The 13019-nt window shown below is 39.3% G+C and overlaps 1 protein-coding gene across 6 annotated transcripts in view; it reads left to right on the forward strand.

Annotated features, from left to right (window-relative positions):
* Positions 1–34: 34 nt before the first annotated feature.
* The window catches only part of FANCC (FA complementation group C), a 63880-nt gene continuing 50895 nt past the window's right edge, over positions 35–13019 (forward strand). For 2 of the 6 annotated variants that reach the window (XM_064641355.1, XM_064641360.1), the window contains exons 1-3: positions 493–1411; positions 8299–8472; positions 10078–10165. In XM_064641355.1, coding sequence (XP_064497425.1) covers positions 8308–8472; positions 10078–10165 — 253 coding nt within the window. In that variant the 5' untranslated portion in view covers positions 493–1411; positions 8299–8307. Of the gene's footprint in view, positions 139–491; positions 1412–6173; positions 6308–8298; positions 8473–10077; positions 10166–13019 lie in introns of those variants that run through there. The other 4 variants (XM_064641357.1, XM_064641356.1, XM_064641359.1 and 1 more) reach the window with 4 other exon arrangements.

A 13019-nucleotide genomic window follows, 5' to 3' on the forward strand; every position in this document is an offset into this window, starting at 1 on the left:
CCCCGCTCCTGCGCATGCGCAGCCCTGGCAGCGGCGGCGGCGGCGCGCGCGAAAGTTCGGTGTGGCGGCGCGAGCCGGGCGGCGGGTAAGGGATGGGAAGGGCCAGGAAGGGAGACAGGGCACGGGGGAGCCTCGACGGTTCCTGCCCGGGGACTGGGAGGGCAGCGGCAGCTCCTTGCTCGTCGCTCCTTGGAGGGCGCGGGCTGTGGTGTCGGGACGGGGCCGTGCCCTGGGGCGGCTCATCCGCGCCCCGCGGGGGCTGACGGCGAGCGGCCAGCCGGGCAGGGGTACCTTGGCCCCGAGGGGCGGCCCCGGCCCTCGCTGCCCTCCCTGGCGCTGTGGGGTTGGCAGGGGAGGCGGCGGGGCCGGGCCGCGCTGCCCCCTGAGAGCTGCGCTCCGGCCGCGGCCGCCCCCGGGCCCTGCACCCCTGCCCGGGGCGCTCCGTGCCCCACGCCCCGCTGCGCTGGGCCCCGTCCGGCCTGGCCGCCAGCTCCTCCGGGCATGGGGCATCCACCGCTTCTCTGGGCAGCCTGTGCCAGGGCCTCGCCACCCTCACTACAAAGTTCCTTCCTAACGTCTAACCTAAACCCAGTCGTTCTAAGTCATTGCCCTTTGTCTGTCACCACACACCCCTGTGAAAAGTCTGCTTCTGCCCTCTTGTATCACCCACATAGGTACTATCTCGTAGTGAAGACATCTAGAAAGAGAGAGACTTCCACCTCTGTGCTGTCTGCATCTCACTATTCCCCTTCCTTCTAGGGTCTTTGGAAACAGAGCAATAATGCGTCATTTTGTGATACATCTTTGCAACCATAATACATAGATACTTTCCTCAATGGCTTATGAATACAGGGGCAGTAAAAAGTTTCCTGCTTTGTTTCTGATTCAGCAGACCTGACAACTTTTGTATTGTGCTGTCTGACACAAGCTGTGGTGGAGGAACTTCACTACAGCATGCTTTTAAAGAATACTGTCTGAAAATGTAGCTGGCCTTTTATTTAAACTAAAGACTAGGGAAGATAAGTCCCCTGTAAGTGCTGGGAGAATTTGATGTTTTCAGTTTCAGTTTTGGCTCACAAATGTGGGTAATTAAACTTACACTCCTCTTCAAAATTTTCAAAATCACCATTTCTTATGTGGAAGAATAACTAAAATAAGTAAAATGGGATAATGCTCTATATCAGTGAAGAATCCTCTAGGTAAAATTTCTGTGATGTAACAATCTAGTGATGACCCTTTGAACACTAGGAGAATCGTAAGAATCTGGAAATTATTTCTGTGTGCTTCATCTCTTTCTGTCATTTGTTTCCTCAGTGACTTCAGACAAATAATTTTCTGTTTGTGTCTCTGTTTCCTCATGCTTATGCAGAAATGCTTTTAACTCTGCAGAACTGAAGTATTTCAGTGAAAGGTATGTACTTCATTACCGAACTAAATATTAGAAGTTCTTAAAAAATGGGGAAAAATAATTTACTTAGTGTAAGAAGTACAACTCTACACTGTGTGAATATCTCTGGATATAAATACCAGTACTTTACCTTTCAGATACTTGGGATAAAGAGTTTGGAACATGTCTTCTTTTCCTATACTTGTGTAAGCTGGGAGAATGCTTGAATTTAGCAGTTGCATGGCTATTAAAGAAGCATTGTTGGAAATATGAAGACCTTTAGTGTTCATTCATAATTTAATTGAAGAAAGAAAGGCTAATCATTCTTCTCTGTATCTAAATAGATTGTGTCCCTGTTCCTGCTTGTCCTCCTGACCCCCGCAGCTTAGTTGGAATATGTTCTGGCTTTCTCCCTGCCTTCTTGTAGTTTTAGTTTGTACAAGTAGAATTGATTGCTGGTCCTCGATGTACAAAGGAATACACGTTTTTCTTCTATATTACAGGTCATATATGACTCCTCTGAAGAGTGGATTAATGTTCTAACTTGCTGTGTACAGTGTATGTGCTTCTGCACATACATTTGGAAATGAGGGAATTACTGTATATTTTTAAGTGCAGAACTTATATTTCTAAAAAGGAAAAAAAAAGGTGCCAAGGATTAGTGTGTATGCGGCGTCCCCCTCAATGATAGCTCAAAGTATTGCAACTGGCACAAAAGAAATACTGTTTATTTCATGGTGAAACTTCGAATTAGTGTCTAGCTAAGGTGTTTTTCTTCAGAGAAACTGAATTTTAAGGAAAGAAATTTCTCTGTATTCCACTCAATAAATATACAAATATAGCACCCTCAGATCAGTGTTCTTCTGAAGTGTAAGAAAGCATTTCAGACGTGTGAAGTGGCAGTAAAAAAATCTCAAATACTGGTTTTAAACTGTAGGAGATGGTGTAACCACATTTAAAAGTTTAACTGAAAAAGCAGAATTTGTGTTTCGTACAAAAATTACTCATTTTCTAGGTAACTACATTCACTTTGCTTTGGCTTACGTGAAGCTGTGTGAGAGCATAATAATTGCCAGAACTGTGTAATGAAAACTGTATAGTACCAGTTCATGTCAGGTAAGCCATGAGGTACGAAGTGATGCATTAGCTGGCAGATTTGGTGTAGGAAAATGGGTACAAACAATAAACTTTAACAGCAATTTTACAATTATTGCTAAAACGTCTAACTTTTTGACTGTAGTGGCTTGGTAAGCTCCTGTGGGGATGAGCTTCTCAGTGTCATGAAAGTTTAATGTGAAATTTGGGCTCCTGTGAGACTAGCAAAAATTTTTCCACTGATGTAAACAGAACCAGCATTTCATTCCTTTTCATGTAACCTGCAAAAGAAGATCTCATTTATGAAGTGTTTAGACTACTGATTTCAGAGACTCATAGACAATCGATGTGTGATGTTACTGTAACTGTTAGTGAAGCTAAACTAGTGTTAGTGATGATAGGACTTTTTGCTAAGTGATGTAAAATATCTTACTTTTATTTTTATGTTGCCAGATACCAGAAACAGTTCTGCCTCCTGTAGTTTGGAGGTTGAATCAGACCTAATGCCTCTTTCCAGAGTTGCATTTATTTTTTGTTTGCATTCTTTTTAGGTGCAATTTCCCTTGTGTTATCTTTATTTCAACTGTTGTCACAGAAGTCAGCTGAAAATGAGCTGAGTGACAAACTAAATCCAAGGATATTTTAGCATTAATTTTCACTAGAGCAGTCTCCCAAAAAACTATTCCTCAAGCACAAGGAGAGATTGCCACTTTACAGTGACCTGAATGTTACCCAAATATCTTGTAAGGTTTGCTATTCAGATTGTGCAGAACAAAATATGTAAACCTTACTGAGGCAATACGTTGAAAGGAGATGTACTTCACACCTCCCCTGCTTCAATTCTAGGAGATTATGAAGATGGGTACTTGTTTGTGCTTCTGTTCACCAAGCCCAGAATGTTAATTCTGGCTTCTGCTGTATTTTGTCATGTATTGTTGTTACCTTTCTGTGGTAGATCACTGTACACTGCTCAGAGGTGAGCAATTCAGATATGGAAGAGCAAGCAAGGAGTTAAAGGGTGAGTGAGCAGCCCCCTGCTTCTTTCAAGTCGGACTTTTGTTTTGGAAGGCCATGTTGATCTGCTTAACATCGGTGTGCCCTGAGCAAATCTGGAACTGAAAAAAGTTTCCATTTTGCACATCCATCTGATTCCCTGTCTACTAGTATGGACAGCTTTATGTGGGCCTTGCTGGGTTTTGCTCTGGCTACTGCCGACATTGAAATTCTTCTCAATTAGGACATGTTATGTTTTGGTACTTTGCTGAATTACGTAGAACCTCCTGACAGAGATGTGAAGGTACCTTACCTCCTTGTCTGTTTTCTCCTCTTAAATTTAACTTAAAAAAACCACTTGTGGTGTTGCAGTCTTAGTAACTTCTTTGGTGTATTCCTTTCAAGAGTGGCTTCCAGTGGCTTGCAATGAGATTTTTAATGCAATTTGTGCCTAAAAATCCATTATATGGGCTGGTACTTGCATATTTTGTATATGAAAATGATGGTTGATTGCCTTGTTGTCCTGTTAGGATTCATTATGGAGGGGTAATAAATAACATCTGTAAAATTCAGTGATACCATTCCTGCTTGCTGTTCCTGTGGCAAAAGATAGGAGCTAGATGGATGTGCTGAGCTATTATTTCTGCTCTTCTCATTAGAGAAGGTTTTATTCTCAGCCTCTTGAAATGGGGTAAGTCAGAAGGAAGATCTGCTGCTGCCAGATAAGCCTGCCATTAGAACCATAAAATTTTAGAATTATTTTTGTGTGGTTACTTTTTATCAAGTGAGGCTAATAAATAATGGTTTTGGAGTCATGAAGCTTATAGCCTGATGAATAGGAATCACAGAATATTCTCAGTTGGAAGGGACCCTCAAGGATCATTGAGTCCATCTCCTGGTCCTGCACAGGGCCATCCCCAAGAGTCCTGAGAGCATTGTCCAGACACTTCCTGAGCTCTGTCATCCTTAGTGCTCTGACCACTTCCTGGGGAACCTGTTCCAGGAAACAACTGCCCTGTGGAAGGGGATGGCTTTATTATGATTGAACAGTCCTTTTGCAGGAACAGGGAGGTGTAATGTTTTCAGAGCGTTCTAGAGAGGGACATGTGGTATGAATCCCAGCAAAGCTGGCTTCCTCGGGGCAGCAAGTCTTCTCTAGTCTGCAGAGCAACAGAAGGCAACTGGAAGCATCATTTTGCTGTTTGCAATGTTACCTGTGCAAGAGGTTTAATACATACACTGCCCATGAAAGTGGCGCTTTTAGGAACCTGCCACAGTCCCTTAAAGATGAAAATTGGGCTGTTTTTCCAGCCAGACCTGGTAACATAATTCAGAATAAAGCTCTGACAACTGTTAAGATACTAATTATCAGAGTAAATACAGGAAATAAATAAAGAGGAGCAAAATAGAGGAGTTAATTACTTTCTCCAGGAGAATTGTTAGTCTAAACACTGAATGATAATGTCATCCATCTCTCGTTGACAGCTATTTAGTTTGCCAGATTTTGCAGATTTCTTTTGGCAAAACTGTGTTCTTTGGTTTTATTTCCAGAGGAAGTTGTACTTACATGCAGTTCGTTTCAGTTTGCTATTGCAAACGGAGCAGGTGCTTGTGATAATTATTTTTTCTGATTTTATGTTACTGTGCAATTAGTGTTGTGATGCAGAAAATATTAGTGCATATTAAATTAATCACATTCTTGATCAAGGATGAATTGAAGCACATACTAAATGCTAAACGAGTGCCAATGGCCTATAAAAATAATACAACCATTCCTAGAAGTGTCACTTTAATTTACTCTTCTGCTGATTTCAGGATAATTTTATAAGAATGTGAATTGATGGTATTCCAAAGAGATTATATTCAGTTCCTAAGAGTTGCTGTAAGGGATTCTGCTACCATTGAATTGACAAAAGTAGTTCTTGTCTAAAACTTTACAAAAGTGCACAACCTTACCTGCTCCCCCAAAAGAGAGTACAAATAAAGATTTTTACATGTGTCACTCTAAATGGTTTATTTCCCCTTTTTTTCAAGTATACATACCACAATTTATTGCAAATATGCACTGCAAATTACCTGCTCTCTTAATCATAGGGATCACATGTTCTTTATTGCTGATATATTAGAATTTTGAGCAGTTTCAGAAAATAGGTTGCAGACAAAAATATATTTATGTGTCCTTTAATCTGCTTTAGAAATGGACATAAAACTCCTCCGTGTTTGCCCATGAATATGTCCATGAATTGAGCATTGGACTGCAGCTAAAATTTCTAAACTCTGTTTTAGAAACAGAACTGTGTTTCGCTTTTGTCAAGAAAATTATGTGAAAGAAACAAGTCCAGGAAACTGTCCTGGTTCAGAACCAGGATAGGTTCTGAACTCTTGAGTGTATAGTTGGAGGGTTTTTTGGTGCTTTTTCCTTTGCCAGTGCTTTCATACAAGACAAGTGTGGAAAATGCACTGCATTTTGGGCGGAGATTTTGAATAGCACTGAATGTAGAACTAGTTTGTTTCCTTTGTGACCAGTGCACGTCTGTTGATGGGAGAGTACTTTGCTTGTATCCAAGACACTCAGGACACATCTCTTTAAGGGAATTAGCTATCAGAAGCAATTAAAAGTGCACACTTGCAGTTAGCATTGTATGGAATAGATACACTGCTTATGTTTCCTTTCACTCATGGTTTGTGCTGATGTTCTCATTTTTGCCTTTTTTTAGTAGTAGTAGATAAAGAAGAATAATGTACAACTCAGTCTTTTTTATATGCCAATGGCTCTGGACAGGCTGAGGAATTAATGAGTCTCACCAGACCAGCAATCCAGTTTATTTAGCTGTAATTAAGAAGGGAGATAAAACACCTCCCGTACTGTGGAGCTGGGCTTTCAGGCTTCTGGAAAAAACCACGTTGTGATGACTCTGCCATTCTGCATCCTGGAATAGTAGTAATGGGTACTTAGTGTAGATTAACCTGCTTGCTTTGCTTACCTCAGATCCTCTGTTGATACACAGTCAACTGGTCCCAAAATGCTTGAGTGTTTGTGGTTCCTCTTATTTGTTTGTTTTGATTTTCCTTCTTTTCTCCTTTCCTAAAAGTTTTAGGAGCCGTTTTGTTAGGGGACTGGTTTTTCAGTTATTTGGGAGGATTAATCTTATCTGGGAAGATCAGATAGGCTCATTAATTTACTCACATGTGTAAGTTCAGTTGCTGGCTTTAATTTGTTCTAAAAGTCTTTCTTATGTCCCTGTGATAAGTGTGTTTGATGACTGATTGCTGCTGTGATCTGTGTCCCTTCAGTTAGCTATGGGGATGAAGGCTCTCGTGGCCTGTTTTGGTACTCACAGAAGACCCGGAAGATCTTGGCTCTGCATAGATCCCTTAAGAACTCTGCTGACAGCAACAGTTGCACATAGAAATGGGAGTGTAATAAAGAACACAAAAGCAGTGGCTTTGCTTACTTGGCTTTGCACAAGTTTGGGGCAAATATGCATTGTACTCTAGCAATCCAACAGCTTTACCTCAGTTGTTTTTTTTGTTTTGCTGGACAGGATTCAAACTCAAATAATAGCTGTAATTCACTATGGGGTATTTATTTATGTATTACTTATAGAAATTAATCAAGTATATTAATGATCTTCAGATTTTTATCTGGCTCAGGTTCCCATGCTGTACAGATGCTGTGACTGTAAGGGCTAGCTGCATAAAGCAAGCTTGGTTTGCAGGGCTGCTGTGGAGGTTTTGGCTTATTTTTTTGGTTTGTAGCTTACAAAGATATACATTCACTGATTTCTGTGGCATCTATGAGTGTCTGAATTTGTTTCCAGGCGGGCAACAATTCTTTTCTAAAAGTGCCACCACAGTCATGTTACTTGACAGTTGTCTTTACAGTTTTGACAGAAAGAACAATGATTGAATACCTCATTTGCCGTTGATTTGAGGAGCTCATTTGCTCTTTCAGCCTAAGAAGTGTTTCTTTCAGAAGCATTTAAAAGTTGTTGTAGTGCCTGCTGTGCTATTCTCTGTTCTTCTGTCAATGAAAAATATAATAATAAAGCAGAAAAAAAAATGGGCTGTTTTCTTTTTTGGTGTCTTTTCCTGGGGCAGTTTGGTTAGATTTTAACATTCTGGCTTGGTGATAATGCTTATCTCTCAAAAAGCCGTTTTTTACAGTGAAATGTGCCATTGGGTATAGATCATATATGATAAAGCTTTTATTTATTATCGAGTTATATGTAAAGCTGCATATGGTTGTATTTTTTCTTTCTCCTTTGTATGGTAGTACAAACAACAACAGAGCTGAAATATTTAATTTGTTTTCTTTAAGGAGAATACTCTTTTTGCACTTAGAGCTAATGATAAATTAGAAATACAGAAATTACAATGAGCAAAGGCCTTCTAATCCCTTTTCTTTTGATTGTGTCTTAATGCTTTAATTTATCTTGGAACAGACATTTTCAGTTTTTCATCATGCATAGCATTCTAAACAAATGCACACTCACATTGTTCTAATATTTTCTGTGTGAGATATTGATGATGACAAATTGAGATAAGAAAAGCCTAAGACACATCTGGGTGCTACATTCTGAGATAATTTATTGATTACTGTGTCCCCTTTTGCCATTTTGTCATAATGGGGTTATGAGTTTACCTTCTTTATACTACAGATAAAATTGCCAGCCTTGTGAGATGTGAGCACAGACACCCCCTACACCCACTTTCACTGTGAACACAAAACAACTTAGCAGAAATCCTTCTTCATAGTTTCATTCTTGGTTTGAAGACAATGTTTATTGCTGCCTAATGTGGAGTTATAATCTCTTTCTCAGGATTGTGTAATGGCCCAGGACACTACAGTGCCCAAACTGAACTTTGAATATTGGTTGGATAAAGCTGTTGAATGGGGTCAAGCCACTACATTAAAATCCCAGAAAGATGTGTGCCTTCACTTGCCCCAGCTGCAGGAGTTTCTACATCAACTTTATGAAACTTTAAAAGATGTGGTAAGTAACCTTAGAAGGAAGAGTAATCTGTTTTGAAGACACCCTGCAAAACAATCTGCACCATGTTTTGATAAAACCAGAAGCTACAAGTAGCAAAGAAGTTTGTGTTGTTGACTTAATGTGCTGCTGGATCAGAGGGGCAAATTGGGGAAACAGACACAGGTAATGCAAACAAGAGTGTGCTTCCTGTTTCCCTGATTTATTGGGAAAAGAGCTTTTTCTCCTTTATTGGTTGATGTCACGTGAGATTTCCCAGCCAGTGCTCTAGCCTCTTAACAAAACTCTTTAAATAAACAAGAATTTGATTCTGGTTGTCAGGTCATAAGTTGGATGATTTAAAGGGCTTAACATGTAAATCTGTAACTGATCCTTAAAACTTTAGAGGGTCTGGTGACACGTTAACCCCGGTGTTATGGCACACACAGTGAATTCTGGCAGCATGGGCAGACCACTGACGTGCTGCTGCCTGTTCTGCTTAGTAGTTTAATTGTTGTCTGCACTCACTTGAGTGCTTTTTATAAAAGTAAATTTAGTTGTTTCTATGTTTAGTTGTTTCTGTATTTTTCTGAGCATGACTTTTTCAGTGTATATGTTCAGTATAATTAGCTTTAGAAATACTGCATTATGGCATAAAGCTTGCTTCTTATGGAGGTACTCCTTTTTAAATATTCTTCTTATCTGAAGACTTCAGAAAAGGGTTTGTTTCTGAACTGAATTTAAATTTTAAATAAAAGATTTTTGGGGAGTGGTGTTTCTTCCTATATTTATGTATCTTTTTCTTAAGAGGGGAGAAAAAAAGAACATTGCTACTTCAAGTAATCTGAGGCTTGGCCTGAAATGGACCTTGCGAATATGGCCCCAGAAAGTCTGGGCCTAGCCCCAAACATGAGACAAATGTAAGGAATTTATTGCAGTAGTAGGAGATGGTTATCATGTTATGCATGTTATCTCACCAGAGCACTATTTTTCAAAGCCTTCATTTATTAGATAGTAAAGCTACAAAAATGGAAAAATAAGACTGATTACACAGGATTGTATATAGACTACACTGTTTATTACTTTTATAGTGAAGCTGCTTTCTATTTGGTTAGAGGTTAAATGTCAGTTTGTTACTGTTACATTAAGTAAGTTAATTTAAGTTAATTTAAGTAATTTAATTTAAAGAAAGCAAGCAGAAGTAACAGAAAGATACCTAGTTTTGTGCCATAGTAGGTATTAATTTCTTCTGAAACCGTGAGACTGTATTAAAGCAGTGAGGATCAACAAAAATGTATGTTAATAGGGCTTTTCATACAATGGGATCTTGGTTACTGATACTGTTCTGGTTGCTGGATGTGAGGCAAATGAACTAATTTTCTACCATAGTTAAGTATTAGGTAAGGAAATCGCTTATGTTAAGTTTTAACTTACTTGAATTATGACATTATAGCAAATTTCAGGAAGTTCTGCTTTTATTACAAACCTGCAGGTATTTTGCTTCCAGATGATTTCACAGTAAAACCATTGGGATTGTAATTTATAACAATCTCTATCATTACCAGTTCTGCTAACCTACTTTTGATGTGCAGTATAATTACTATCTTTTTGCCTGTTTTTATGTTTTAGCAGGGTTCAGTTGCAGCAATCCAGCAGTTCCCTTTAATTGGACAGCTTTTAGGAAGGCTCTGTTGGAATCCTTTTGTTATAGGATATGGTAAGAACATCTAATGATATTCCTGTAGCAGTTCCATAAACTTAGTTCCAGAGAAATTAACATAATACGACTTGTTATAGACTATAATTTTTTTCCATAAAACACAACATTCTTTTTTACTGAAGTAAAATTTTGAGATGAAAAGACTAGCCATGTTATTTAAAATATGTGGCTTTGAGAACTGTTAAGTTTGCTTTTGGATCTAATGACTTTCATGGATTAGTTACAGAATCTTGACTTGGGACCAGTAGGTTTTAAACCCAGTGAATGTTTAGGTGCATCATGATCTTCAGTCTTATTTTCTTGTTATATTGGTTACATTTTGCTAGGATCTCAGAATGTATAGAATCTAATGCTTCAAATGACTTTCAACAGAAGTCTCTTCCAGTTACGTATCAGAATATTCTATTAGATATGCTAATATAGGAGATTTAACTTTTCTGCTACTTACATTTCTCTAATTAGTGTAAAGTTCCCCTAAGTTATGATTGAGTTTGTTTTTATTGAATTTATTCTGAACGTGTATTTTCCCTACCTCTCCATCCTCAACTAGTGAAAATGCACATAGAGTCAAAATTAAAACAGTTAAGTGGTGGCACAGGAAAAAAACATATGAAAAAAACAAAATGCTGTTACTGGTAGTGAACATGTGTGTGGGTGAGATTATAGAAGAGAAAATAAATTGGGCACAGGAAACCTGTTGAGAGGGAGCAGACACTCCTTGTGCTCCCTCACCAGCAGTTCTGTGCCTTTTCCAGGAATTGAGATGTTGATATTTTGATAAATCACTTGGGACCTCCTTTTGAGCAGAAACTAATTCTGAGCTTCTGTGTGAGGCCCTTAAAATAACCTTTAATCAGCCTGTTGCTCTTATTAAGAAAAAAAATTATCACGTTTTGTCTCTTCTGCTTTTTGCTTCCTTTTGGGGAAATCCAGGCAAGGCCAATGTTGTGTTCACCTATTGGGGTTATTATGTCAAGCACAGTGTATGTGCTGGTTTGGCTTTGCCTTCAGTCAGCTCCAAGCACAGGCAGAGGGAACTTGTCCACAAACACACGGTGTGTGTAATGTCAGCACTTCTCCCCTGAAGGGAAAATTTGGGAAGAGACCATAGACAGAACACTGTCTAAACACAGTCCATGGACCACTTTTGCAGACCAGCAAATGTGTGCTTTTTGAAAAGCCTTTTTGTACTTTATAGATGTATTTTTTGCAATATAAAGGTTTCCCTTGTAATCATAGTTTCTGAGAATGTAACTGTTGATGTTTACAATTACACACATGCTTTTCTTCTAAATTTTCGTTTGGAATATACAGGTGTTTAGAACATCAAATTTTCTGAGCTGACAATATATTGTTTAATAGAAAGTACCTTCATCTATATTTTTCATCAAAGCTGAAAGCCATCTGTGTCTGCTTTTGGCTCCTTTTCACAACAATCCCAGCAATATGTTCTTGGTTTCCTCTACTTCTTTGCTCTTTTTTGTGTCCCTTCAGCATTTTCTGAAGCTGCAAAAGCACTTTTTCTGCAAGTTGATTGTTACCTCTGAAGTTTGCTTGAGGGTGGAGTTTTACTACAGGGTTTTTTGGTTTTGTCTCAGAGTGGCAAGCAAGAATTCAGAGAACTTTACTTGCTAAAAGTGGAATCCTTCACTTTCATGCTTAAAGATGAATCAAAGGGATTTTCTGACATCAGTAGACCTGAAGATGTCTGCTTACACGTTCCCACCACTTCCTCTTCTTAGAGCCACCTGAGCACCCTTTGGACTGCTCCATTTTAGATTCAGCAGTTTTTCGTTTTGTTTGGCACTAGTTCTGAAGATATTCTTTAAGATAGTGCTGGCTGTAGCAGATGCTGACTCTCAAGTGGGTTTCATGTAATTTTTCATTTGGATAAATAGCTCATTCAGGCATGTGTCTGAGGCCAGGCCACCCTCGCAGTAGAAGGAACTAATTTTGTTCAGTTCAGTCTTTCTACTCATAAATGGAGAAGGAAAAACCTTATACTTCTGTATCATGTCCAAACCACAATACCTGTCACCTTAAATGGCTGTCTGTTGGTGCTGGAAGCTGCCATGGCTGACCACTGAGTGGAGGAAGCGTGGCCTCTGAGGGAAAATAATCTGCTCATAAACACTCCTGGGCAGGAGGTGACCACGTTGGCCCTATTTAGAATGCTAATGTGAGGGAAGCACGACTGCAGAAAATCTCATGGCTCTACTTGTGGTCCTCAACCACAAGGGATACATGAGGAATTCAGTCTTGGTAAGGAATTCCCAATGTTTTTTTCTGTGGGCTGGGGGATTATCTTCTCAGTAGGACCCTCCTGGTTTGGGTTTTGAGCCCAGACTAACACTGAAAATGCTGGGGGCTCTCTTGGGGGCTCTGTGTGTCAGTGTGTGAGTGTGCTTGTGGGCGCATTCATGTCCACAGGAAGCTCAGTTTTAGCTAATCAACATTTTCTGATATATTTCAATAAAATTTTACAACGAGCTCTAAAAATAATATTTCTGGCTCTAAGATTAGAGTTTATTTCCTTCCATCTGGCCCCACTCATGACAGGGTTTTTATAAACTGCCTGTATCTCAGGATGACTGAGACTGCAGTGTGTTGTGAGAAAAACATTCCCTTTTTTTCTTTTTTTCCCTTTTTTAAAAAAAATTTGTTCTGAGATTGGCAGGAAAGAAGTGCAGTCTGATTGATCATAAAGGTTTAAGCTTTTGGTTGGTTGGTTGGTTTGGGATTTTTTACTTCCTTTTTGTTTGTTTGTTTGGATTTTCTTGGGTTTGCTTGTTTTGTTTTCTTTTGTTTGTTTTTTTTTTTACAAAAACAACTTCCAATCTGTCTTAAATTT

Source organism: Pseudopipra pipra, chromosome Z, assembly GCF_036250125.1.
Source record: "Pseudopipra pipra isolate bDixPip1 chromosome Z, bDixPip1.hap1, whole genome shotgun sequence".
Taxonomy (NCBI): Eukaryota; Metazoa; Chordata; class Aves; order Passeriformes; family Pipridae; genus Pseudopipra; species Pseudopipra pipra.